The sequence below is a fragment of the Dromiciops gliroides genome, chromosome 3, assembly GCF_019393635.1.
Source record: "Dromiciops gliroides isolate mDroGli1 chromosome 3, mDroGli1.pri, whole genome shotgun sequence".
Lineage (NCBI taxonomy): Eukaryota > Metazoa > Chordata > Mammalia > Microbiotheria > Microbiotheriidae > Dromiciops > Dromiciops gliroides.
In genome coordinates, this window is record NC_057863.1 from 136,427,163 (window position 1) to 136,451,866 (window position 24,704).

General features: G+C 34.8%; 1 protein-coding gene across 1 annotated transcript; it reads left to right on the plus strand.

Moving 5' to 3' along the window:
* The first annotated feature begins 13,537 nt into the window (after positions 1-13,537).
* LOC122750443 (60S ribosomal protein L23-like) lies at positions 13,538-13,962 on the plus strand. The gene is given in 2 exon segments (XM_043997167.1): positions 13,538-13,822; positions 13,825-13,962. Coding segments are annotated over 2 exon segments (423 nt in total).
* Positions 13,963-24,704: the final 10,742 nt, after the last annotated feature.

A 24,704-nucleotide genomic window follows, 5' to 3' on the forward strand; every position in this document is an offset into this window, starting at 1 on the left:
GATGGTGTGATTCTGGCTGGTTGAGAATCTCTGTTTTCTTACTTTTGATTGTCAGGCAAAAATTAGCAAAAAACAGCAGAAAATAAATCTATATTCTGTTGCCTTTAAGCCTCAGAGTGCATTGAGTGTACAGTCATCTGTGAACAAAAAGTCACACACCAATTCTCCTTCCTCTTTAGTCTTGGCTTATAGCCTTTTCAACATAAATGTTATCATCAGTACAGTAAATGACCTTCATGTCATTTTCATCCTTGTCAAAGGCATCTGACATCATTGCAAAACCAATCATGCTAAAAAAGCAGGGAAGCAAGCACATAACCCTACTCTACTCCATTGGAGACCAGGAAAATGTAACAGCATTATCCATTATCCTGAACCCATACAAACACGCTATCATGCAACTGCCATCCAATACTGATGAACTCTAGGCAACCAAATTTTTCTGTGATCTTCCATATTTCCGATAGATACTTGATAATAGAGAGGTTATTAGGTACATAGATGATAAGTATGAGAGTCAGAGACACAGAGAGAGAGAGACAGAGAGAGAGAGAAATATTGGGGAGACAGAGACAGAGACAGACACAGATATGGTCACACTTTTTTGCCCTTGAGGAGTTTACAATCTAGCTAAGAGGGAGGATGCACAGATATGTATGTATACATATATATATATATATATATATATATATATATATATACACATATATATATAACATAGAGAGAATGTGGTTTTATTGGGGGGGGAACTAACAGCTGGGGGTATCAGGATTGGTTTTATATAGAAAATGGTCCTTGAGTTAACCTTTGAAGGAAACTATACATTTTAAGAAATGGAAGTGAGGAGCAAGTGCATTTCAAGTAGGGGTTTAGGGTAGTTGTAATCCAGTATAAAGGCACAATGGTAACAGTTGTAGTGCCATGTATGAACAACAGTAAGAAGGCTAGATTATCTGACCCATAGTGCATATAAAGAGGAAAAGGATAATAATATATTACAAGGCTGGAAATGTAGATAGGAACCAGGACTATATGTTAGTACTAAACACAGGAAATCGCTAGACTTTACTGACTGAAAGATTGACTTGGTCAGAATAAGTTTTTAAGGAAGTTAGGCAGGGGCAGCTAGGTGGCACAATGGATACAGCACCTGGAATCAGGAGGACCTGAGTTCAAATCCGGCCTCGGACATTTAACACTTACTAGCTGTGTGACCCTGGGAAAGTCACTTAACTCCAATTGCCTCACCAAAAAAAAAAAAAAAAAGAAAAGAAAAGAAAAGAAGTTAGGCAGCCTTGTCAAGAATAAACAGTAATAACCATTCTGGAGAGCAGTTTGGAACTATGCTCAAAGGGCTATAAAGCTGCGCATACCCTTTGACCCAGCAATACCACTGTTAGGTCTTTTCCCCAAAGAGATCATAAAAAAAGGAAAAAGGACCCACATGCACAAAAATATTTATAGCTGCTCTTTTTGTGATGGCAAGGAATTGGAAAGTGAAGGATTGCCCATCAATTGGGGAATGGCTGAACAAGTTGTGGTATATGAATGTAGGAATACTATTGTGCTGTAAGAAACAATAAGCAGGTGGATTCCAGAGAAATCTGGAAGGACTTGCATAAACTGATGATGAGTGAGATGAGGAGAACCAGGAGAACATTCTTCACAGTATCAACAATACTAGGTGTTGATCAACTGTGATAGACTTGATTCTTCTCAGCAATACAATGGTTCCAAAGGACTCTTGAAGGAAAAAGCTCTCCAAATCCAGAAAAAAAAGAACTGTGGAATTTAGATGCACCTCTAACCATACTGTTTCTACTGTTTTTGTTGTTGTTTTTCTTTTTTGAGGTTTTTTATTTTTGCTCTGATTCTTCTCTCTTAACATGATTAATGCAGAAATATGTTTAATGTGATTATACATATATAACCTATATCAGATTACTTGCTGTCTTGGGGAGGGGGGGGGAGAAAAATTTGAAACCAGAAATCTTATAAAAACAAATGTTGAAAACTATCTCTAAATGTAACTGGAAAATAATACAATATTTATATGAAAAAAGAGTAAACAAGAGTGGGGTAAGACTTGAGATATGCAGACTAAATAAAAAGTTGTTAGAACAAATCAAGTGGGAGGAATAACAACCTTAACTAGAGAAAAATTGTAAAAGATATTATGGAGGTAGAAATGACAAGATCAGGCAATTTGGTATATGGAGTGAAATCTAAATTTCCTTAAGACTAATACAAGAATCCACTTCTACATCAAGGCTTTCCTGATTCCACCTCTTGTAACTGGTTTCTTTTCCACCCCCCAAAATCACCTTCTTTCTACTTAGGGAACTAGGTGGCACTATGAGTAGTACTCATATTTAGTCTTAGGGAAATTGAGACTTCTAAGAGAGAGAAGTGATAATCAGTGTATCAGAAAGAGATGTCTAGGGTTTTTTTTTTGATAGAATTAGGAGCCCCAAACCAATTAAGGTCAGTGGATTTTTATAAGATTGTTATCCAGGTAAATCAGAACCAGGCATTGAGAGGAAAATATAAAACAAAAGAAAACAAAACAGAGTTTGGACATAGAGCATAGGGGAAGATTCCAGACTGGTGCTAACTCTTATTGTGAGAGAACACCTGGGGAATTGGTGACTAGTTGATATTACAAACCCCAATCATCACAGTAAAAGGTCTTTCAGCCTTTATTGCAGGACTTACTTTAAAATGTTTGAAGCAGAGGATTTAAGTTTCCTCAGGGCTTCTTCATTTAATATGGTAGAGAGGATGAATTCCCTATGAAATCTGATTTGCCGTTCTTTTTTTGGCCTGTAAAAGTGTTGTGCTTTGATTAAAAAAATGTTGGGAGGAATATCTTGACTATGGAATCAGCAAAGGAAGATAAAACAATAATGTTTTTTGAGCATGTAGTTTTCTTCCTAAGGACTATAATTTCATCTTTAAAAGATTGATGCAATTTATGGAACTTTTTTTTTTATTTAGTCATGTTCAAATCTTCATAACCCATGCACAATAATATTCATGGGGATTTATTGGCAAAGATGCTCAAGCAGTTTGCTATTTCCTTCACCAGTGGATTAAGACAAAGAGAGGTAAAGTGACTTGCCCAGGGCTACACAACCAGTGACTGAGGCCAAATTTGAACCCAAGTCTTCCTGATTCCAGGCCCAGTGGTCTATCTACTTAACCATCTAGCTGCCCAGTTTAAGGATGTCTTAATAGCCAGGCTGTATTTAATAGCTAAGTACTTAGCACCAAGTTAGACAATTTTTCTCTCCTCTCCTCTCCTCTCCTCTCCTCTCCTCTCCTCTCCTCTCCTCTCCTCTCCTCTCCTCTCCTTTCCCCCCCCCTCTCTATGTCTCTGTCTCTCTGTCTTTCTCCATCTCTCTGTCTCTCTTTCTCTCTGTGTGTGTTTTCTTTTTATTCTGTCTCATGAGAGGAAAAGGTTTTGAGTATCAAGGAAAGACTATAGGAAATATAATTCTCTCTGGACTTTGTTGAGACCATCAAAAGTTTGCCCTGGATAAAAGATCTAGCTAAATTGTTAGGATAAGAATGCCATTAAAGGTTAGATGTTTATAGAAAGGAGTTAGGATCATAAGAGCTTTGCATCAGAACCATAGAATATCCAAGAGTAATGAAATAATGTGACTCGGAAATTTCAATGCCCAAACCATCCAAGACCATTCATGGTCCATACTGAATACAGCTGCTGGAACTACTTGGAGTATTGAGTCTAGATCAAGTTGGACTATGACCAATACATTATGAAGTCTCTCTCTGAAGGGTGCTAGAATAAGAATATATGTCCAATGACACACACACAAACATACATATACACATATATGTATATATACAAAACCATAAACGTATACACATATGTGTGTATGTTTGGGGGTGGGAGGGAAGTATCTGAATGATATTTATATTTCAAGCATTTGCTAACAATAATTATAGCTTTGGAAGTTTTATTTTGATGTCCCCCCACAATTCTGAACCTATTTATCCCCGTGGGGAAGTGACTACATGCAAATTCCCTCTACTGATACAGATCCACTATTTGCCTTATTTTTAAAGATAAAATGTTTATTTACCCAAAATGATGACTGATGGGTTTGAGTTCTCTGTACTAACATCTGCCAAACTTTTTGTTCCACAGTCTCCTCATGTTCTATTGAGTATAGCTAAGAGTCCTATGAGAAAAATGCAATGCTGGTGATATTTCCCCTTAATATTAAATAACAAATGTATGCATCAAAACCAGTTGCAACATTTTATTTTTAAAATTAAGTTGTATTTTTCTGTTTTCTTTAAAAAACATTTCACAATTCCCAGTTGCCCTGGGGTGTTCCATATCCCAGAACTGAGTTTTTTTTTTTATTGGTTCTGTCAATGTATTTTAAACCCCAAAAGGTACTTATAATATAATTACTTTGAGATCAATATGGCTTTAGGGTCTGCTAAGCACAACCTGCATTATCCCTTCCTCCTCTAATATTCTATGTTTCTTTGAGTGGTAGAGAATAATAAACTATAACAAAATACAAAATGTATTATATGCAAAAGCCCTTGCTAGGCAATAGTTTAGATACAAAATTTTGTTAAAGTACATTCTCCTCTCTCAAAGAAATTACTTTTATCCTGGATAAAAACCACAGTTAAATAACTGTGGTAAGCACTATCAGACAATAAGTGATAATCCATTTTTTGGAAACAGTGAGGCGTGTGTAAATATGATTGTTATGAACTGGGAGGATGCCTTCCTAGGGGAGGCAACATTTGAATAAGACTTAAAAGCATGGGTAAGATGTTGGCCCATTAAGAGAGAGAGGGGAAGAGAATTCATTCAAGTTAAAAGAAGTAGACGGAGCAAAGACACAGAGGTGTGAAAATATAATGTATTTACACAGCACAGAATATTTGACTGGTGCATGCCACTCATTTCAAATGATTCCAAAGAGTATTTCCTAAGTGGTTCTTGCAGATTCTGATTTTATAACCAGAAGATCAATATTCATTCTATAAATAGCAATTTCTGTAGGGAGAAAAATTTCAAGGGGTTGAAAAAAGGGAAGGTAAATACAGAGCATAACATTTTTCAAGAAGACTCATAGGCAAGGGAAGGAAAGAGCTGTGGTGGTAGCTGGGAAATAAAGATCAAGGAAATCTTATTTTGGACACAAGGGGTTAAAGAAAGACAAAGACAGAGGGGGAGGGGGGAGGTACATTACAGTATATTATTTGTGGTTATGTAGCCAATGATTTTTCTCTTGAATAGTGCACCAAAAGATACTTACATTATGAGCATACATTTATATGATATCTATATGCCCAAGCAAGGTAGGTGATACAGATATTGTTATCAGCATTTTACAGATAATTAAACTGAAGTTCACAGAGTTCGAGTCACCCACAGTAATATCCAATAAGAGTTAGAGTCAGAATTCATAGTAGTCTTCTTTGATTTCACATCTAGCTTTTTTCAACACTAGCACATGAGGAGGCATTCAGCATTTTACCTTTATTTATTAATTTTGCCTTGGTTTATTAATTCATTATTTTGTTTTATTCTGTTCCCTGTCAATTTTGTTAAACTGTTTTTTTTTAATTTTCAGAATTTGTCTTTTGGGGCTTACTTGCTCTTTTAAAAAATGATTGGTTTCCTAGAATTTTGTTTTTGTATTGTTGTTTTGTGTCCAATAATCTCTTCCACACATGACACTCTTTAGTGATGAACTTTCTTTTTTTTCCTTTTTTTCTTTTTTTGGTGAGGAAATTGGGGTTAAGTGACTTGCCCAGGGTTACACAGCTAGTAATTGTTAAATTTCTGAGGCTGGATTTGAACTCAGGTCCTCCTGAATCCAGGGCCAGTGCTCTATCCACTGCACTACTTAGCTTCCCCTAGTGATGAATTTTCTAACACGGAATGTGCTTTGCTGGATTTCATATATTTTGGTATGTTGCTGCATTTTTTCATTACTTCAAAGAAATATGCATTTTCAATCATTTGTTTTTTGACACTCCAAATCTTTAGCATTAATTTATTTAATCTCCATTTAATTTTTAATTCTTTCTTAATTTAAATGGATATAATTTTTATTTCTTTGTCATCAGTAAAGAATGTGCTTAATCTACCCTTTTATGAAGTTGTTTCTTAGGAATGTTTGCCCATTATATAGAATATATTTTTGTAAAGTAACTATTCATAACTTAGTAAGCTATAGATTCCTTTCAAAAAATCATTCAGGTTTAAATTGCCTTTTTTTAGCTAGAATTATCTAGGTAGGAAACCAGTATATTGTTTTATATCCTTCTTATTATAATCTTCTGTAGGTTTTAATTATAATATTTAGATGATAAACTTTCTGGCACATAAAAATTAGTATTGACATTAATTTATTAATTCAATTAATTCATATGATCTGAGTAAAATGGACTTTATCTTTTTCAATTATATCTATTTTTACTGTTACTTTGTTTAGTTTTTATTATTATCTCTGGTTTGTTTGAATGTACTTGAAGTATTAAACTTGATTTAACTTGTTGTGAAACTTTATGTTAAATGTTTCTTTTAAACAACATATTGCAAAATTCAGCTTTCTAATTGATTCTGATATCCTCTTACATTTTATGGATGAGTTAATCCCATTTACAGATCTGATTATTAATTGTGGATTATATTCCATCTTACTCATTTTTTCATTGTTGTGCTCCATAACCCCTCTTTATAAATGAGATGAAAGTGGTAAGAGAGGATTATGCTCATTACCAGTGCTTTATGCTTGTTAGAATCAGTTTATGCTTCCCTATCCCTCCTTATTCCACCTTTTGTAGAACTCAGTAATACGTTCTTGTTCTCTTATCTCAACATGGCTTGACAGTGTACTTTATCAAAATTCTTTTTCATGACATCCTCCATACCATGTTTGGTTATGAGATGTCTTCTTAGTTATAGTGGTCAAAGAAACCTACTTCAAAATTTATCCACTGAAAATATGACATGATTTTTTAAAAAAACTGTGTTTGAGTAAATATTTGGAAGTCATTAAAATATAACCTAATCTTATTTAGCAGGCAGCTAGAAGTCACAGTAGATAGAACACTGGTCTTGGAATCAGAAACACTCATCAATATGAAGTAGAGGTGATGAATACATTTAAGGGATTAGATATGGCTGATAGAGTATCCGATGAACTATGGTTCCGAATATTGTATATGAGGCAGCAAAATAAAAAACAAAAATAATCCCGAAGAAAACAAAGAGCAAGAAAGCAACAGGGCTATCTGATGAGATTTTACAAATAGCTGAGGAAAGGAAAAAAATTAAAGAGACAGGAGACAAGGAAAACATTCCATAATGAATGCAGAATCCCAGAGAATAGCAAGGAGAGATAAGGTTTTCTTAAATGAGCAATGCAAACAAATAGCAAAAAACAACAGAATGGGAAACTCTTTCAAGAAAGTTCTATCAATGGAGTTTCATGCAAAAATGGGCATGATAAAAATTTTTAAATGATGGGGATTTAACAAGAGAAGAGATTAGGAAGAGGTGACAATAATACATAAAAGAACTATACAAGAAAGATATAAACATCACTAATAACCACAATGCTCTGGTTTCTGACCTAGCCCCAGACATCCTAGAGAATGAAGTCAAGTGGGCCTTAAGAAGCAATAAGGCTAGTAGAGGTGTTGGAATTCTAGCTGAGCTATTTACAAACCTAAAAGATGATTCTGTTAAAATGTTGTGCTCATTATACCAACAAATTTGCAAAACACAACAGTGGTCACTGGATTGGGGAAATAAAATCAGGTTATGTCCCAATACTAAACAAAGTCAATGCCAAGGAATGTTCAACTAACCAGACAAATGTGCTCATTTCACACACCAGCAAGGGTATACTTAAGATTCTTCAATATAGGCTTCAGCAATTTGTGAACTGAAAATTGCCAGAAGAGCATGCTGGTTTTTGAAGAGGCAGAGGAACTTGAGACCAAATTGCCACCATTCACTGGGTTATGGAGAAAGCAAGTGAGTTCCAGAAAAACAGCTACTTGTACTTCACTAACTAAATGAAAGATTCTGACTGTGTGGATCATAACACAATGTGTCAAATGCTCAAAAAGATGGGAGTTACACATCATTTTATCTCATCCCTTGAGGAACCTGTATGAGAGTCAAGAAGCAACAGTTAGAATTGAATCTTTAACAACAGATTGGTTTAAGATTGGAAAAAGGAGGCTATATATTGTCTATTTAATTTAAATGCAGAATACATCATTAGAAATGCAGACTGGATGAATAAAGAGCTAGAATTGAGATTTCCAGGAGAAATATCAACAATGTCCAATGTCAGATATACAGACGATACCACTGTGAAGGCAGAAAGTGAAGAGTAATTAAGAAGCCTTTTGATAAGGGTGAAAGAGGAGAGTATAAAAGGTGGATTATAATTTTAAAAAAATCCTAAAATCTTGGAAACTATTCCATCACTTCCTGGAAAATAGAGGGAGAAAAATATGGAAGCAATGTCTGATTTTATATTCTTGGGTTCAAAGATCATGGCAGTTGGTTACCATACCCATGCAATTAAAAGATGCTTTCTCAGGGGCAGCTAGGTGGCAAAGTGGATAGAGTACTAGCCCTGGATTCAGGAGGAACTGAGTTCAAATCTTGCCTCAGACACTTGACACTTACTAGCTGTGTGACCCTGCGCAAGTCACTTAACCCCAATTGCCTCACCAAAAAAAAAAAAAAAGGAAAAAAGAAAAAAAGGTGTTTTCTCCTTGGAAGGAAAACTATGGCAAATTTGGACAGCATGCTAAAAAGCAGAGACATTACCTTGCTGGCAAATGTCTGTATAGTCAAAGCCTTGGTTTTTCCAGTAGCAATATATATATATATATGGCTGTAAGAGTGGGGATATAAGGAAAGCTGAGTACAACAGAATTGTTGCTTTCCAATTATGGTGCTAGAGAAGACTTTTGACAATACCTTGGATGAAAGGAGGTCAGAACAGTCAATACTTATAGAAATTAATGCACAGCAGCTAGGTGGCACAGTGGACAGAGCACCAGCCCTAGAGTCAGGAGTACCTGAGTTCAAATCCGGCCTCAGACACTTAACACTTACTAGCTGTGTGACCCTGGGCAAGTCACTTAACCCCAATTGCCTCACTAAAAAAAATAAAATAAAATAATTAATGCAGGCTGCTCACTGGAAGGTCAAATAATGAAGCTTAAACTTACATACTTTTACCACATAGTGAGAAGATGGGACTCATTGGAAAAGACTCTGATTTTGGAAAGATTAAAGGCAAAAGGAAAAAGGGATGAGAGAGGATGAGAAAGATAGACTGTATCATGGAAACAATGAATATGACCTTGGACAGACTTCAAGAGACAGTGGAGAATAAATGGGTTTGGAGTTCTATGGTCCATGGGGCCAGGAAGAGTTAGACATACTAAACCACTGAACAATAACACAAATTCTGTTTAAAGATATTTTCTCCCAGAATGTTTTCTAGTTTTACAAATTTTGGGTTTTTTTTTTTTTAGTGAGGCAATTGGGGATAAGTGACTTGCCCAGGGTCACACAGCTAGTAAGTGTTAAGTGTCTGAGGCCAGATTTGAACTCAGGTACTCCTGACTCCAGGGCCGGTGCTCTTTCCACTGCGCCACCTAGCTGCCCCCAAATAGTTTTTTAATAAGAGAATTTCTTTCTCAAATGTTTTACTTTTGGACTTATTGAAATTGACTTCTTAAGTTAAATTCTCTCTGATTTTTGTTTATTTTATTAACCAATATCCAATAGGCTTGTTACTGTCTTTGTGACATAGTTTAAGGTTTGATGATATTATTGTCCCTTTATTCCTTTATTTTTTCATTATTTTCTTGGCTTTCTAGGCTTTTTTCCCTTGAAATGAATGTTGGTTTTATTTAGTGCTACAATGTAATCTCTCTGTACTATAACAACTATGTCTGTAAATATGTAAAATATTGTAAGTAGTTATCTTTTTTTTAAGTCAGTGTGGAGTCATAGCTAGAGAGCTGATGTCAGAATAAGGAAGAACTGGTTTCAACCATTTCCTTTTATGTATAGCTATATGGAGAGAGACACAAAGAGGGAGAGACAGATAAAAACAGACAGAGACAGAGAGATGCTGGTGTGACTCATGTTTAATCTCTTGACCTCTTAGTGTTTTAGTCATCCCTGCAGAAAAGCCAATTGCAGAGTAGGTGTCAAAATGAATTAATAGAGGGAGTTTCCTCATCAATAAATTCTCTATACCAAAGAAATCACAGGTATAGTACCTAGCCATCAGTTTTATTATACTGCCTTGCTCTATGAAGGATAATCATAATTGCATTCATCTTACTTTTTCTGCTAGAAGAGCATGTTTTAATTATTCTATGAACTGACTGTGTCTTGTGAAGTTCAATTTTAAATATTTTATTATTTTCATAATTTTTGAATAGGATTTTTTTCTCCCATTGCCTCATGGTTTTTGTTCTGGTGACATATTTAGAAACACTGATAACTTTATTTAATTATTTTCTATCCGGATAGTTTAACAGAGCTATTAATCATCTAGATTGACTCTATTGCTGGTTCCCATGAGTATTCTAAGTATACTTACATGGTATGTACTCAAAGAGGTAATTTTGTCTCCATTCTGATATTTTCTCATTTGATATTATTTCTCTTATCATTGTTATTGCTATAATATATATGAATAATTCTAATAGAATTAAGTCCAATAAGAGTAAGGAAAGAGGATATCCTTGTTTTACTTATTAATTTATTGGGTAACTTTTACTGATTTTCCATTTCATGTGGGTAATTTTTGCTTTTCAATATAACAGGTATTGTTATAATCACTTAATTCTTGGTTTTAAAATGATACTCACAGTACATTGAAGACATTGTATAACAATTATATCTTAGCAATAAGCTTTGAAAATTAAGGTTAATAATAGGTATTAATTTGGTTATTAATTCTATTCTTTTACGTCATCATGTCATGGAAGTAGAATTTTGGAGGCAAAATTAGTGTAAATCAAGCTCTAGCCATTCCTACCAAGATTAAAGGTCCAGTGACAGAAAATAATAACATTTTCAAGAGAAACCTTGCAAGGTTACAGCTACTATTCACAATGTGGGAGGCTACTAGGTATAAATGTTTTTGGGCAAATGGCCATAACACACACACACTCACACAACCCATCTGCTAAAACAAGGAGGGGATTTCAATCTTATTTCTGGATACTATAATAATATAAATTAAATCAGGAAGCTTAAGGTCCTGAAGAAACACATCATCATTCTGGAATACTTCTTCTTCTTCTTCTTCTTCTTCTTCTTCTTCTTCTTCTTCTTCTTCTTCTTCTTCTCTTCTTCTTCTTCTTCTTCTTCTTCTTCTTCTCTTCTTCTTCTTCTTCTTCTTCTCTTCTTCTTCTTCTTCTTCTTCTTCTTCTTCTCTTCTTCTTCTTCTTCTTCTTCTTCTTCTTCTTCTTCTTCTTCTTCTTCTTTGGTGAGGCATTTGGGGTTAAGTGACTTACCCAGGGTCACACAGCTATTGTCAAGTGTCTGAGGTTGGATTTGAATTCAGGTCCTCCTGAATCCAAGGCCGGTGTTCTATCCACTGCACCACCTAGCTGCCCCTGGAATCCTTCTAAAAGAGGGTGTCCAGGATTGTGAAAGAACTCAAAGCCATGGCACAGGCTGATGGACTGGAAGAACCAAGATATTTAGGATGGAGAGAAAACTTAAAGGAAAAAGAAGGGATGATAGTTATCTTTAATATCTTGAAGGACTTATGTGAAAAACGATTAGATTTATTTAGTTTGGCATCATAAAGAATTAGGAATACTGAGTATATAGTTATGGGGGACAGATTTTGAGTCAATTTAAAAGAAAATCAGAGTAGTCCAAAAATTGAATAGACTACTTCAAAATAGATCCCCAATTATAGCAATTCTACAAACTGGTAGTTGATAATCAGTTAATGATTTTGTTGTTGAAGGAATTCCTATTCAGAATTGGTTGCATCAAATTACACGTTCAAACTCAGAGATTCTATGAAATATTAAACACTATAACGTGCCTACTGCTTAGTGCAATAGAACAAACTTGACTATGACCTAAAGAATGAGATAATGTAGGTGATGTCAACATGTGCTATTACTAGTGAATAATAGTCAGATTGCAATGCCAATCTACTGTACTTAGGGTATTAAATGCATTCCTGGAAAGTTGTTACATGAATCCAATCCTATTTTAAATCCTTTTCTAACTTATGGTAGTTCATAATTCATTCACTCATCAAATTATTATTTAGTGCTTTCTATGTGCTGGGCATTAGACACTCTAAACAAAATCCATTCCTAAACAAAAGAAACTGATATTACCCTGGGGGTAAATCAGAGTGTTTAAAGGAGATGTATAACTGGCAAAGGAGACTCAGAGTTTAGCAACATGCAAAGAGCTAAGTTAAGACCAATGAACAGATCCAGGGAAAAGTCCAAGCTTCAATTCAATTCCACATGGGTATGAAGTGATTACAATTATAAGGTGCTATGATAGAAGTTGGGGTAATGAAGGAAAAAAAATGATAAAAAGGTTCCCTTCACTAAATGTGCTTAAAGTATTCTTAGAATCATACACTTTATTTATTTAACTATTCTCCATTGAATAAGTTGTTAAAGGATATAAACAAGTAATTCTCCAAAGAAAAATTGCAACGTATTAGAAATTATAAACATTGATCCAAATCAAAAAGACCAAAATAAATGAATAATATAACATTTAGCTTGACACCCTGAAAATTGGTGGGAAGTCAAAGTTGGAGAAGTAAGGACAAATAATTAAATTGTTTCATCATGCCCTGAATTGAGATTCAGAGGACCTTTGAGCCCAATATGTCACTCCTAGTGATATGCCCCATGGATGTCAAAGACAGAAAGAAAAATATACTAAATGTCAAAATATTTATAGCTTTGCCATTTTTAGTATTAAGAAATGAAATAAAATAGATTCCCATTGATAGGAGAATGATGAAAGAATTTATGAAAATGATATTGTAAAGAAATCACTCTGCCAAGCTCTCTCCACATTCCTCTCCAAACTCCATTAAAATAGTTCTTCAAATAAAATTCTGGAGTGGCAGAGCCAACAAATGTTCAGAGTTTGACATTCTTCTAGCCCAAGAAAACTCAGGTTAGAAACAGAGATCCATGGCATGGGGATAGAAACTGGTCTGGAACCCACCTGAATGAAACACTAATGTTGGGACTAGGTAGTGTTAGCATAATAAGCAGCAACTTCAGGAGTTCTTCAGCAAGATAGGATGAGGAGACCTAGAAAATGGTCAGAAAGAGACTAAAGCATTGATAGCAATGGACACAGGACTAGATGGTGTTTGGCAAACCTTTTCCCTATATCAAATTTTGATTCATAGTTCCTGGGTGGAGAGGAGCACTTTTGGTCAAGAGAAAACAGGAACTTTTTCTGGGAGCCAAGATGTCTAAGCGAGGACGTGGTGGGTCTTCTGGAGCCAAGTTCCGAATTTCATTGGGTCTCCCAGTAGGAGCTGTCATCAATTGTGCTGATAATACAGGTGCCAAGAACCTGTACATCATCTCTGTGAAGGGACTTAAGGGAAGATTGAACAGGCTTCCTACAGCTGGTGTGGGTGTCATGGTGATGGTCACAGTCAAAAAGGAGAAACCAGAGCTCCAGAAGAAGGTTCATCCAGCAGTGGTAATAAGGCAACAGAAGGCATATCAGAGAAAAGATGGTGTCTTCACCTATACTTTTAAGACAGTGCAGGGGTTATAGTAAACAATAAAGGCGAGATGAAAAGATCAGCCATCACAGGACCTGTTGCTAAGGAGTGTGCTGACTTATGGCCCAGGATTGCATCTAATGCCGGCAGCATTGCTTGATTCTCCTAAAGCCCACTTGTAAAATCACCTCATGAAAATGCCAACTGATTTGCAAAAAAAACCAAAAACCAAACAAACAACAACAACAACAAAAAAAAACAACAGGTGAAACAAGAGACCTGAGGAGCATTACTGCTTTTGGTTACAAGGTATCAGGGCCACTGAGGAGCAATATCCCATCTGGTTCAAAGGATCAGGGCCCCTGAGGAATGGTAATTGTAATACCATGGTGTGAGGTAAAGACCATAATATAGACCAGGAAAGTAGTTATTACACCTCTTCCAAGATCATACAACTGAAAACTTTCAACTCCCAGAACAAGTTATGAAAATAGCCTTGCAACAAAAGCCTGAAATTTGAAGCTTTATACTACCTCCTTCTATGTAGGATAGAGAGCCAAACTTTAACATAAAATTTATAATCAGGAAATAGGGTAGAAAAATGAGCAAACAACAACAAAAAGAATACAATCATAAAAATCTATTATGGAAATAGGAAAGATAAATGCACAAACTTAGAAGAAGATAATGAAGCCAAAACACCTTTAAGCAAAGATAGAAACATTATGTACTGGATACAAGCACAACAAGAATTCCTGGAAGATTTAAAAAATTATTTCCAAAATCAAATAAGAGTAGTAGAGGAAAAATTATAAAGAAATAAAAGCAGAGGAAGAAAATTATGAAAAGGTAATTAGTAGCTTGGTAAAAGAGACAGAAAAAGGACTTATGAAAATATCACTTTTAAAAACAGAATTGGCCAAATGGAAAAAGAGGCACAAAAAAATCACTCATGAAAGTAGCTCCTTAAAAATTAGAATTAGCCAAATGGAAAATTTGCAAACGCTCACTTGAAAATAATAATTCTTTAAAAATTAGAAGCAGGTAAGTGACATCTAGGCAACTAGATAGCACAGTGGATGGAGTGTTCAGTCGAGTCAGAAAGACACAAGTTCAAAACTGGCCTTTGACATTTATTACCTGTGTGACCCTGGACAAGTTATCTCCATTTGGCTTAATCCACTGGAGATATTAAAAAATTTAAAAAATAAAATAAATAAATAAATTAGGAAAAACAAACAAACAAACAAACAAAACACTCCACTATCTTTACCAAGAAAACTCCATATGGGCTCACAAATAGTTGGGCACAACTGAATGATTCAACAATGACTCCATGAAACATCAAGATAAGGGGGTCAGGTAGGTGGCATAGTGGATAAAGCACCAGCCCTGGATTCAGGAGGACCTGATTTCAAATCTGGCCTCAGATACTTGACACTTACTAGGTGTCTAGACTTGACACTTACTAGCTTGACTAGAGCAAAGTCAAAAGAATGAAAAGAAAATAGAAGAAAATGTGCAATATTTGATCAGAAAAACAACTGACCTGAAAAATAGGTTGAGAAGAGATAATTTAAGAATTACTGGAATACCTGAAAGCCATGATGAAATACAAATTCTAGACATCATATTTCTTAAAATTATGAAGGACAATTTCCCTTATATCCTAGGTCCAGATGGAAAAATAGATACTGAAAGATTTCACCAATCTCCATCTGAAGGAGATCCTCAAATGAAAACTCTCAAGAATGTTATAGCCAAATTACAGAACTTACAGAGAAAATACTTTATGCAAACAGAAATAAATCATTCAAATATCATGTGCAAGATGCTTAACAGTGCATGATCCTACAGTCAGGATCATACACTATTTAGCAACTTGCACATTAAACAGAGAGAAGGGCTTAGCAGGGAAGATCTGAGTTTAAAACCAAAAATAACTTACCCTTCAAAATTGAGTGTAATCCATCAAAGGAAAAAAATGGATAATTAATGAAACAGAAGACTTTCAAGTATTCCTAATAAAAATATTAGAGCTTAGTAGATAAATCTGTCTCCAATGTGACTCGAGAGAAGTTTAAAAAGGTAAACATGAAATAAAAATAATAAAGACTCTACAGTTAAACTCTTTACCTTTCTATATGGAAAAGTGATACATGTAACTTATAAGAACTTTATCATTATTAGGGCAAACTAGGATTTTGTATAGAATATTATGTGTAGAGATGAGTAGAATATGTTGGTGTGATATGAAAAATGGATAGGTAAGAAAATCAGATGCCCTAGGATAAGGGAGAATGGAGAGGGAGAAATTATTTCACATAAAAAGAGGTCTGTAAAGAATAGCTTTTACAATGAAGGAAAAAAATGCTGGGGGTTTGGCCAGGTAAGTAATAATTCAATGTTATTCACATATAAATTGGATCAAAGCTATCTACCTTCAGAGAATGAATTGATAGAGTCCAAATGCAGACTGAAGCAGTCTTTTTTTTCTTACTTTATTTTACTTGTTTATTTTATGGTCTGTATTTTCTTCCACAACATGGATAATATGGATATATGTTTTTCATGACTGTACATGTATAATCTATAACAAATTGCTTGCTTCTTGAGGTGAGAGGGAGGGAGGAAAAGTATTTGGAACTCCACAATGTTGTAAATGAATGTTAAAATTATTTTTACATATAATAGGAAAACAAAACATAAACAATTAAAATTAAAAGCTCATTAATTCATATACATTTTCTGGTATATTCTAATTTGTTGAAATTTGCTTTTCTGCTTTTTACTTGCTTGTATAAATGTATTCACTTGTTATTAAAAACAAATCGGTTCAAATAGGAAAAATATGTACATATTGAATTGGTGATAGAATCCTATCTTAACCATTATGGAAGTAGAAGGGGAAGGGGATAAAATAAAAGATAGGTAATAAAGGGGAAGGCAAATCAAATAAGGCAGAAGTCAGAAGCAAAATAGATTTTATAGGAGAGACAGGACAGAGAGAGAGAGAGAGAGAGAGAATTAATATAAGAAAACAGAAATAGAGGTAGATTCACAGTTAGAAATAATATCTGTGAATGTGAATGGGATGAACTCACCCAGGAAAGTAGAGTCATACTTGCAGCATAAGCAAAACTTTTCCCTCTCAAAGATAGATAAATAGAAAAATAAAGTAAATGAGAAAGAAGCTTAAGAAACAAATTGAATCTTGGAAATGTTAGGTTTGATACATATCTGGAAGAAACTGAATGGCACAACCCTTTCTCACCTCTACATGGCACCAGCACAAAAACTGATCAAATATTAGGGAATAAAACCTCATGAGAAAATACAGAACAATGAAATATTAAATGCACCCCTTTCAGAAAATAATGCAATCAAAAGTATGTTCAATAAAGGAGTATGGAAGGATTGATTAAAAATTAATTGGAAATTAAATAATCTAAACTTAAAGAATAACTGGGTTAGAAAACAAATTATGTGTTCATCTGTTTTCAGTCACGTCTAACTCTTCCTGACCACTGTTGAGATTCTATTGTCAAAAATAATGAAGTGGTTTTCCATTTCCTTTCCTAGCTCATGTTTACAGATGAGGAAATTGAGGCAAACATAATTAAGCAACTGGTCAAAGCTCACACAGCTGGTAAGTGTCTGAGGCCGAATTTGAAGTGACATTTCCCTGACTCCAAGCCTAGTGCTCCATCTGCTGTGCCACCAACCTGCCTGAACAAATCAGAGAAATAGTCCATTATTTAATTAAAGGAAATGCCAACCAACATTCCAAAAATTGTGGGATGCAGCCAAAGTAGTACTTAGGAGAAAATTAATATCTCAAATGCATTCACCAATAACAGACAGAAAGAAGAAATAAATGAATTGGGCATGCAACTAAAAAAATTAGAAATGAAAAAATTAAAATTCCTTGAATATCAGAATGGAAATTTTGAAAATCAAATGGGAGATTAGTAAAATTGAAAGTTTTAAAAAAAATTTCAACTGATAAATAAAACGAGTGAGCTTTATGAAAAATATAAAATAAATTAGGCAGTGGCTAATTTTATTTTTAAAAAAGAAAGAAGAAAAGCAAATTATGGGTATCGAAAAATGAAAAGGATGAATGTACCACCAATGAAAATGAAATTAAAACAATTATTAGGAGTTATTTTGCCAAATTATATGATAGTAAAACTGATAATCTAAATGGAAAGTATTAACATTTACATACAACATAAATTTCCCCAATTAAAAGGAAAGGAAATATTATTTAAATAGCCCTGTATGAGAATATTAAATTAAACAAGTCATAACTGAACTTCATAATAAAAAAATTCCTAGGACCAGATGTATTTACAAGAGAATTCTAAGATATGTGTAAGGAACAATTAATCCAATATTATATGAACTGTCTTTAAAAAAATGGTAAAGGACTTCTACCAAATTCCTTTTTTTTTTTTGCATACATGTGGCTTTTTAGAGTATTTTATTTCTTTTGTTTCCCAATTATATGTAAAGGTAGATTTAAACATTCATTTTGGTAAGACTTCTAGTTCCAAAAATTTCCCCCTCTGCCCTCCCAATGCCAGCAAGCAATTGGGTATAGGTTATGCATCACAATCAGGTTAAACATATTTCCACATTATTAGTCATGCTGTGAGAGAATTAGAAAAAAAAAGGAAAAAGAAAGAAGAAACCAAAAAACGTGAAAATAGTATGCTATGATCTGCATTCAGACTCCATAGTTCTTTTTCTGGATATGGATAGCTTTTTCCATCATGAATCTTCTGGCATTGTCTTGGATCATTTTATTGCTAACAGCTAAGTCTATCACAGTTGATCATCACACAGTGTTGTTGTTACCATGTATAATGTTCTCTTGCTTCTGCTCACTTCACTCAGCAGCAATCCACTTGAGTCTTTCCAGGGTATTTTGTTTTTGTTTGTTTGTTTGTTTTTCTGAAATCTGCCTGTTCATAGTTTCTTTTTTTTTTAATTAATAAAGTATTTTATTTTTTTCCTGTTACATGTAAAGATAGTTCTCAACTTTTGTTTATACAAACTTTCCAATTTTAGATTTTTCTCCCTCCCCCCTGCCCTAGACAGCAGGTAATCTGATATAGGTGATACACACACACACACACACACACACACACACACACACACACACACACACATAGTAACATTAATCCTATTTCTGCATTAGTCATGTTATAAGAGAAAAATCAGAGCAATGATGAAAAACTTCAAAATAGAATAAACAACAGCACAAAAAACAAAAGAAATAGTATGGTTCATTCAGCATCTATACTCCACAGTTTTTTTTTTTTTTCTTGGATTTGGAGATCCTCTTCTATCATGAGTTCTCTGGAACTCTTCTGTACCATTGCATTGGTGAGAAGAATATAGTCCATCACAGTAGATCAACACTCAATGTTGATGATACTGTGTACAATGTTCTTCTGGTTCTGCTCATCTCACTCATCATCAGCTCACATAAGACCCTCCAGGTTTCTCTGAACTCCTCCTGCTCATCATTTCTTACAGCACAATAGTATTCCATTGTATTCATATGCCACAACTTGTCCAGCCATTCCCCCTTGCTACCATGTAAAGAGCAGCTATAAATATTTTTGTATATGTGGGTCCCTTTCCCCTTTCCATGATTTCTTTGGGAAAAAGACCTAAAAGTGGTATTGCTGGGTCAAAGGGTATGCACAGCTTTATCGCCCTTTGGGCATAATTTCAAATTGCTCTCCAGAATGGTTGGATCAGTTCACAGCTCCACCAACAATGAATTAGTGTTCCAATTTTCCCACAGCTTCTCCAACATTTATTATTTTCCTTTTTTGTCATTTTAGCCAATCTGATAGGTGTCAGGTGGTACCTCAGAGTTGTTTTAATTTGCATCTCTCTAATCATTAGAGATTTAGAAAATTCTTTCAATGATAATTTTATCCTCTAATTCTATGATATCAGGGCAGTTCTCCTTAATAATTTCCTGGAATATGGTGTCTAGATTCTTTTTCTGGTCATGACTTTCAGGCACTCCAGTGATTCTCAAATTGTCTCTCCTGGATCTGTTTTCCAGATCAGTTGTCTTTCCAATGAGGTATTTCACATTTTCTTCTATTTTTTTCATTCTTTTGATTGTGCTTGACTGATTCCTGGTGTCTCATGGATTGCTTATCTTCCAGCTGTCCAATTTTAATTTTTAAGGCATTGTTTTCTTCAGTGAGATTATGCACCTTTTTTTCCATTTGGCCAGATGAATTTTTTAAGGCATTGTTTTCTTCAGTAAAATTATGCACTTTTTTTTCCATTTGGCCAGATGAATTTTTTAAGGAATTGTTTTCTGCAGTCAATCTTTGTGCTTCCTTTTCCAAGCCGCTGATTCTTTTTTCATAGTTTTCTTGTTTTGCTTTCATTTCTCTTCTCCATTTTTTCTTCTACCTCTCTCAATTGATTTTTTAAATCCTTTTTGAACTCTTCCAGGAAGGCTTTTTGTTCTTGAGAGCAATTCACCTTCCCTCGTGAGGCTTCACATATAGGCAATTTGAGGGTATTGTCCTCATGTGAGTTTGTGTTTGCTTCTTCCCTATTGACACAGAAGCTCTCAATGTAGAGGGCTCTTTTTTACTCATTATTGCAGCTTATTTATTTATTTTTTAAGTTGAGGTCTGCTCTGGGGGCACCAGGGTCCCTGTTTTGGGCTTCTTGTGCAGGGGTATAGGTGCTGTGTGACAGGCTTTTTACTCTGAGGCCTTTATAGTGTGCACGCTGCGTCTGTGTGCCTGGTCATGCCTATCCTGTTCATGGCCCTACTGCTGGCAACTTGCCCTTTCGGCTAGGGCAGGTAGGTTTTTCCACTGTCCTTCTTAGCCACCAGATTTTTTGAGCCAGGTTCCAGGGGCCTCAGTTGTTTGACTGTGGCCCGCAGCTCCTGCGGACTTGCCCCAAACCCCTGGGTGCTGGGCTGCTGGGCTGCTGCCCTGCGCTGGGCCTCCCTTTTGCCCGAGTCAGACCGACCTTTTCCTGAAGTCTTCTAAATCATCTCTGGTTGGAAGACTGTGTCTCTCTGTCTCTTTGCAGGTTCTGTAGTTTCAGAATCCGTCGAGAGGCTTGATTTAATGTTCTTTTTGAGGGAACAGAAGGAAAGCTTAGGCAGCTTGCTGTTTCCTCTCCGCCATCTTGGCTCCGCCCCCTGCTCATCATTTCTTATAGTACAATGGCATTCCATTACATTAATATACCACAACCTGTTCAGCCATTCCCCAGTTGATGGGCATCTCATCATCTCTTCATTTTCCAACTTTTTGCTTTCACAAAAGAGCAGCTATATATATTTTTGGTCCATGTGGGTCCTTTTCACCTTTTTATGATCTCTTTGGGATACAGAATGAATAGTGATTTTGCTGGGTCAAAGGGTATGGACAGCTTTGTGGCCTTTTGGGAATGATTCCAAATTGCCCTCCAGAATAGTTGCATCAGTTCAAAGCTCCACCAACAGTACATTAGTGTTCCAATTTTCCCACATCTGCAACATTTATCATTTTCCTTTTTTGTTGTATTAGCCAATTGGATAGGTGTGAGGTGGTACCTCATAGTAATTTCAATTTGCATTTCTCTAATCAATAGTGATTAAAAAACATTTTTAATATGGCTGTAGATATGTCTGTTCATATTCCATGACCATTTCTCAATTGAGGAATGACTCATATTCTTATAAATTTGTTTCAGTTCTCTATATATTTGAGAAATAAAGCCTTTATCAGAAATACTGACTGTAAAATTATTTCCCAGCTTCTGCTTTTCTTCTAATCTTCTTTGCATTGTTTTTTTTTGTACAGTGTAAAAAATTTAATGTTATCAAAAATGATCCATTTTGAATTTCATAATGTTCTCTTTCTCATCTTTGGTTATAAATTCTTCCCCTTTCCATAGATCTAATAGCTACACCATCTATTCCTTTTTTAATTTGTCTGTGGTATCACCCTTTAAGTCAAAGTCAGGTACCCATTTTGACTTTATTTTTCATACACAGTATAAGATGTTCATCTACACCTAGTTTCTGTCATACTATTTTCTAGTTTTCCCAGCAGTTTTTGTCAAAGTGTGTTCTTATCACAGAAGCTGGAGTCTTTGGGTTAATGAAACAATAGATTGCTATGTTCATTTACTGAGGTGTTTTGTGTACGTAACTATTCCACTGATCCAACACTCTATTTCTTATCCAGTACCAAATACTTTTGATGGTTGCCACTTTATTATATAATTTTAGATCTGGTGTGGTTAGGTATACCAGGCATACCAGGCATTTTTTTCATTATTTCTCTTGATATTCTTGACCTTTTGTTACATATGTTTTTATACTTAAAGTAGGGAGAGTAAAAACAGAAAGATAACTATAGCCCAATTTCCCTAATGTATATTAATGCAAAAAATTTAAATTAAATACTAGCAAGGAGATTACAACAATATAATACAGAAATCATACTCTATAACCATGTGAGATAAATACCAGAAAAGGGGTGGTTTACTTTTAGGTTAAACTATCAGCATAATTGACCATATCAATAAAAAATCACAGAAGCATTTCAGTACATACAGAAAAACCCTTTAACATAATACAATACCCATTTCTATTAGCATAGGAATAAGTGGAGCCATTCTTAAATAATGACAAAGTACTATACACCTAAAACAAAGAGCAAGTACTATCTATAAAGGAAATAAACTTGTGGTATTCCCAGTAAGATCAGGGATGAAGCAAGAATGTCCATTATTGCTACTATTATTAAATAATGTTCTAGCTATAGCAATAAGACAAGAAAAAGAAATTGTATGAATAAAAATAGTCAGTGAGGAAATAAATCTATCACTCTTCAAAGATCATATGAGGGTATATTTGAAAACTGAAGAGAATTAACTACAAAACTAGTTGAAACAATTGACAACTTTAACAAAATTGCAGGATATCAAATAAACCCACATAAATCAATAGCATTTTCATATATTACCAAGAAAACCCAGTAAGAAGATATAGAATGAGAAATCTCATTAAATATATATATATAGACACACACATACATACATATATATATATAGACACACACATACATACATACATACATACATACATATATATATATATATATATATATATATATATATATACACACACACACCTATATATGTGGGTGTGAGTGTGGGTGTGGGTGTGGGTATACACACACACACACACACACACACACACACACACACAATGTAAAATATATAGGCGGTGTTTTGGCATTTGGACCCGTCGGAGGTGCCATGACTGCCCACAGGAAGCTTCCTTGGTAGTGTCCTATACAACAGACTGGGCCACTAAGTGCAGCAGCTCCGATGCCTCAGCCTCAGGTTCAGCCGGGACTCTCCTTAGTCCCCAGGCGCCAGGGCGTGGAGCAGCACGTGACGGACTTCGTGTGGAGGAATCTGGGGGTCGTGGTCTATGTGACAGCAAAGAAATACCTCGCCCGCCAGCTGGTGGCAGATTATCTGAACCGCTCTGTCCAGAAGGTAGCTGTCGGTAATAAGACGGTAAGGTAGACGGTAGAGGAGATCACAGGGCTGATCCAGAAACTCGCAGACCGTGGTCCCAACCATCAGCCCCAATAAAACCTATTTATTCCCCACTCCCCACCAAAATAAATAAATAAATAAATATTTATATGTATATTTATATGCATTTACTGGCAAGACAAACTCAGGGACTATATAAGTGCAATTCTAAAACATTTCATAGAAATAAAATATTCAATTAGTGAAATATCAATTGTAAATACACGCTAAGCCAATATGATTTAAATAATAATTTTATCTAAATTAATTTATTATTCGGTACTATACCAAATCAAGCTACCAAAGAATTATTTTTTAGAGCTGGAAAAAAATAACAAATTTTATCTGCAATTACAAAAGGTAAAGGTATCAGGGGAATCAATAAAAAATGGAAAGGAAGGTAGCATAGAAGTACCAGATATCAAACTATAATACAAAGTGGTAATCATCAAAACAATCTGGTATTGGATAAGAAATAGAGTGGCAGATCACTAGAACAGATTGAATAGAGAATATATAATGATTAATGACCATTGGTAATCTTATGTTTGATAAACCAAAAGCTCCAAGTTTTTGATGTAAGAACTCAGTATTTGACAAAAATTGCTTGGAAAAATTGCAAAGCTATTTTTCAGAAATTGGGCATAGACAACATTTCACACCATAACATAGATAAACTCAAAGTGGATAAATTACTTATACATGATTGGTGATATCATAAGTAAATTAGGGAAACATGGAAAAATGCATCTTTCACACGTTGGATAAGGCAATAGTTTATACCCATACAAGACACTGAGTGGATCACAAGAAGTGAAATGGATAATTTAATTATATGTTATTAAAAAGATTTTGCATAAACAAAACTAATGAAACCAAACTTAGAAGGAAAACTGTAAAGTGTGTGGTGGGGGAGGATTATAGCAAGTTTTTTCTGATAAAAGAATTATGTCTCAGATATATAAGGAATTGAGCCAAATTTACAGAAATAAGAATCATTCCTCAGTTGATAAATGGTCACAGAATATGAATAGGCAGTTCTCAGAAGAAAAAATAATCAAAGCTTTCAATAGCTACATGACTACTTAGTCACCATTGACTAAGGAAATGCAAATTAAAATAACTCTGAGATTACACATCATACTTATCAGATTGGCTAACATGACAGAAAAGGAAAATGAGAAATGTGGAGGGATGCAGAAAAAAAATGGACATTAATGCCTTGCTGGTGGAATTGTGTGCTAGTCCAAAAATTTTGGAGAACTTTTTGCAACTATGCACAAAGGGCTATATAACTCT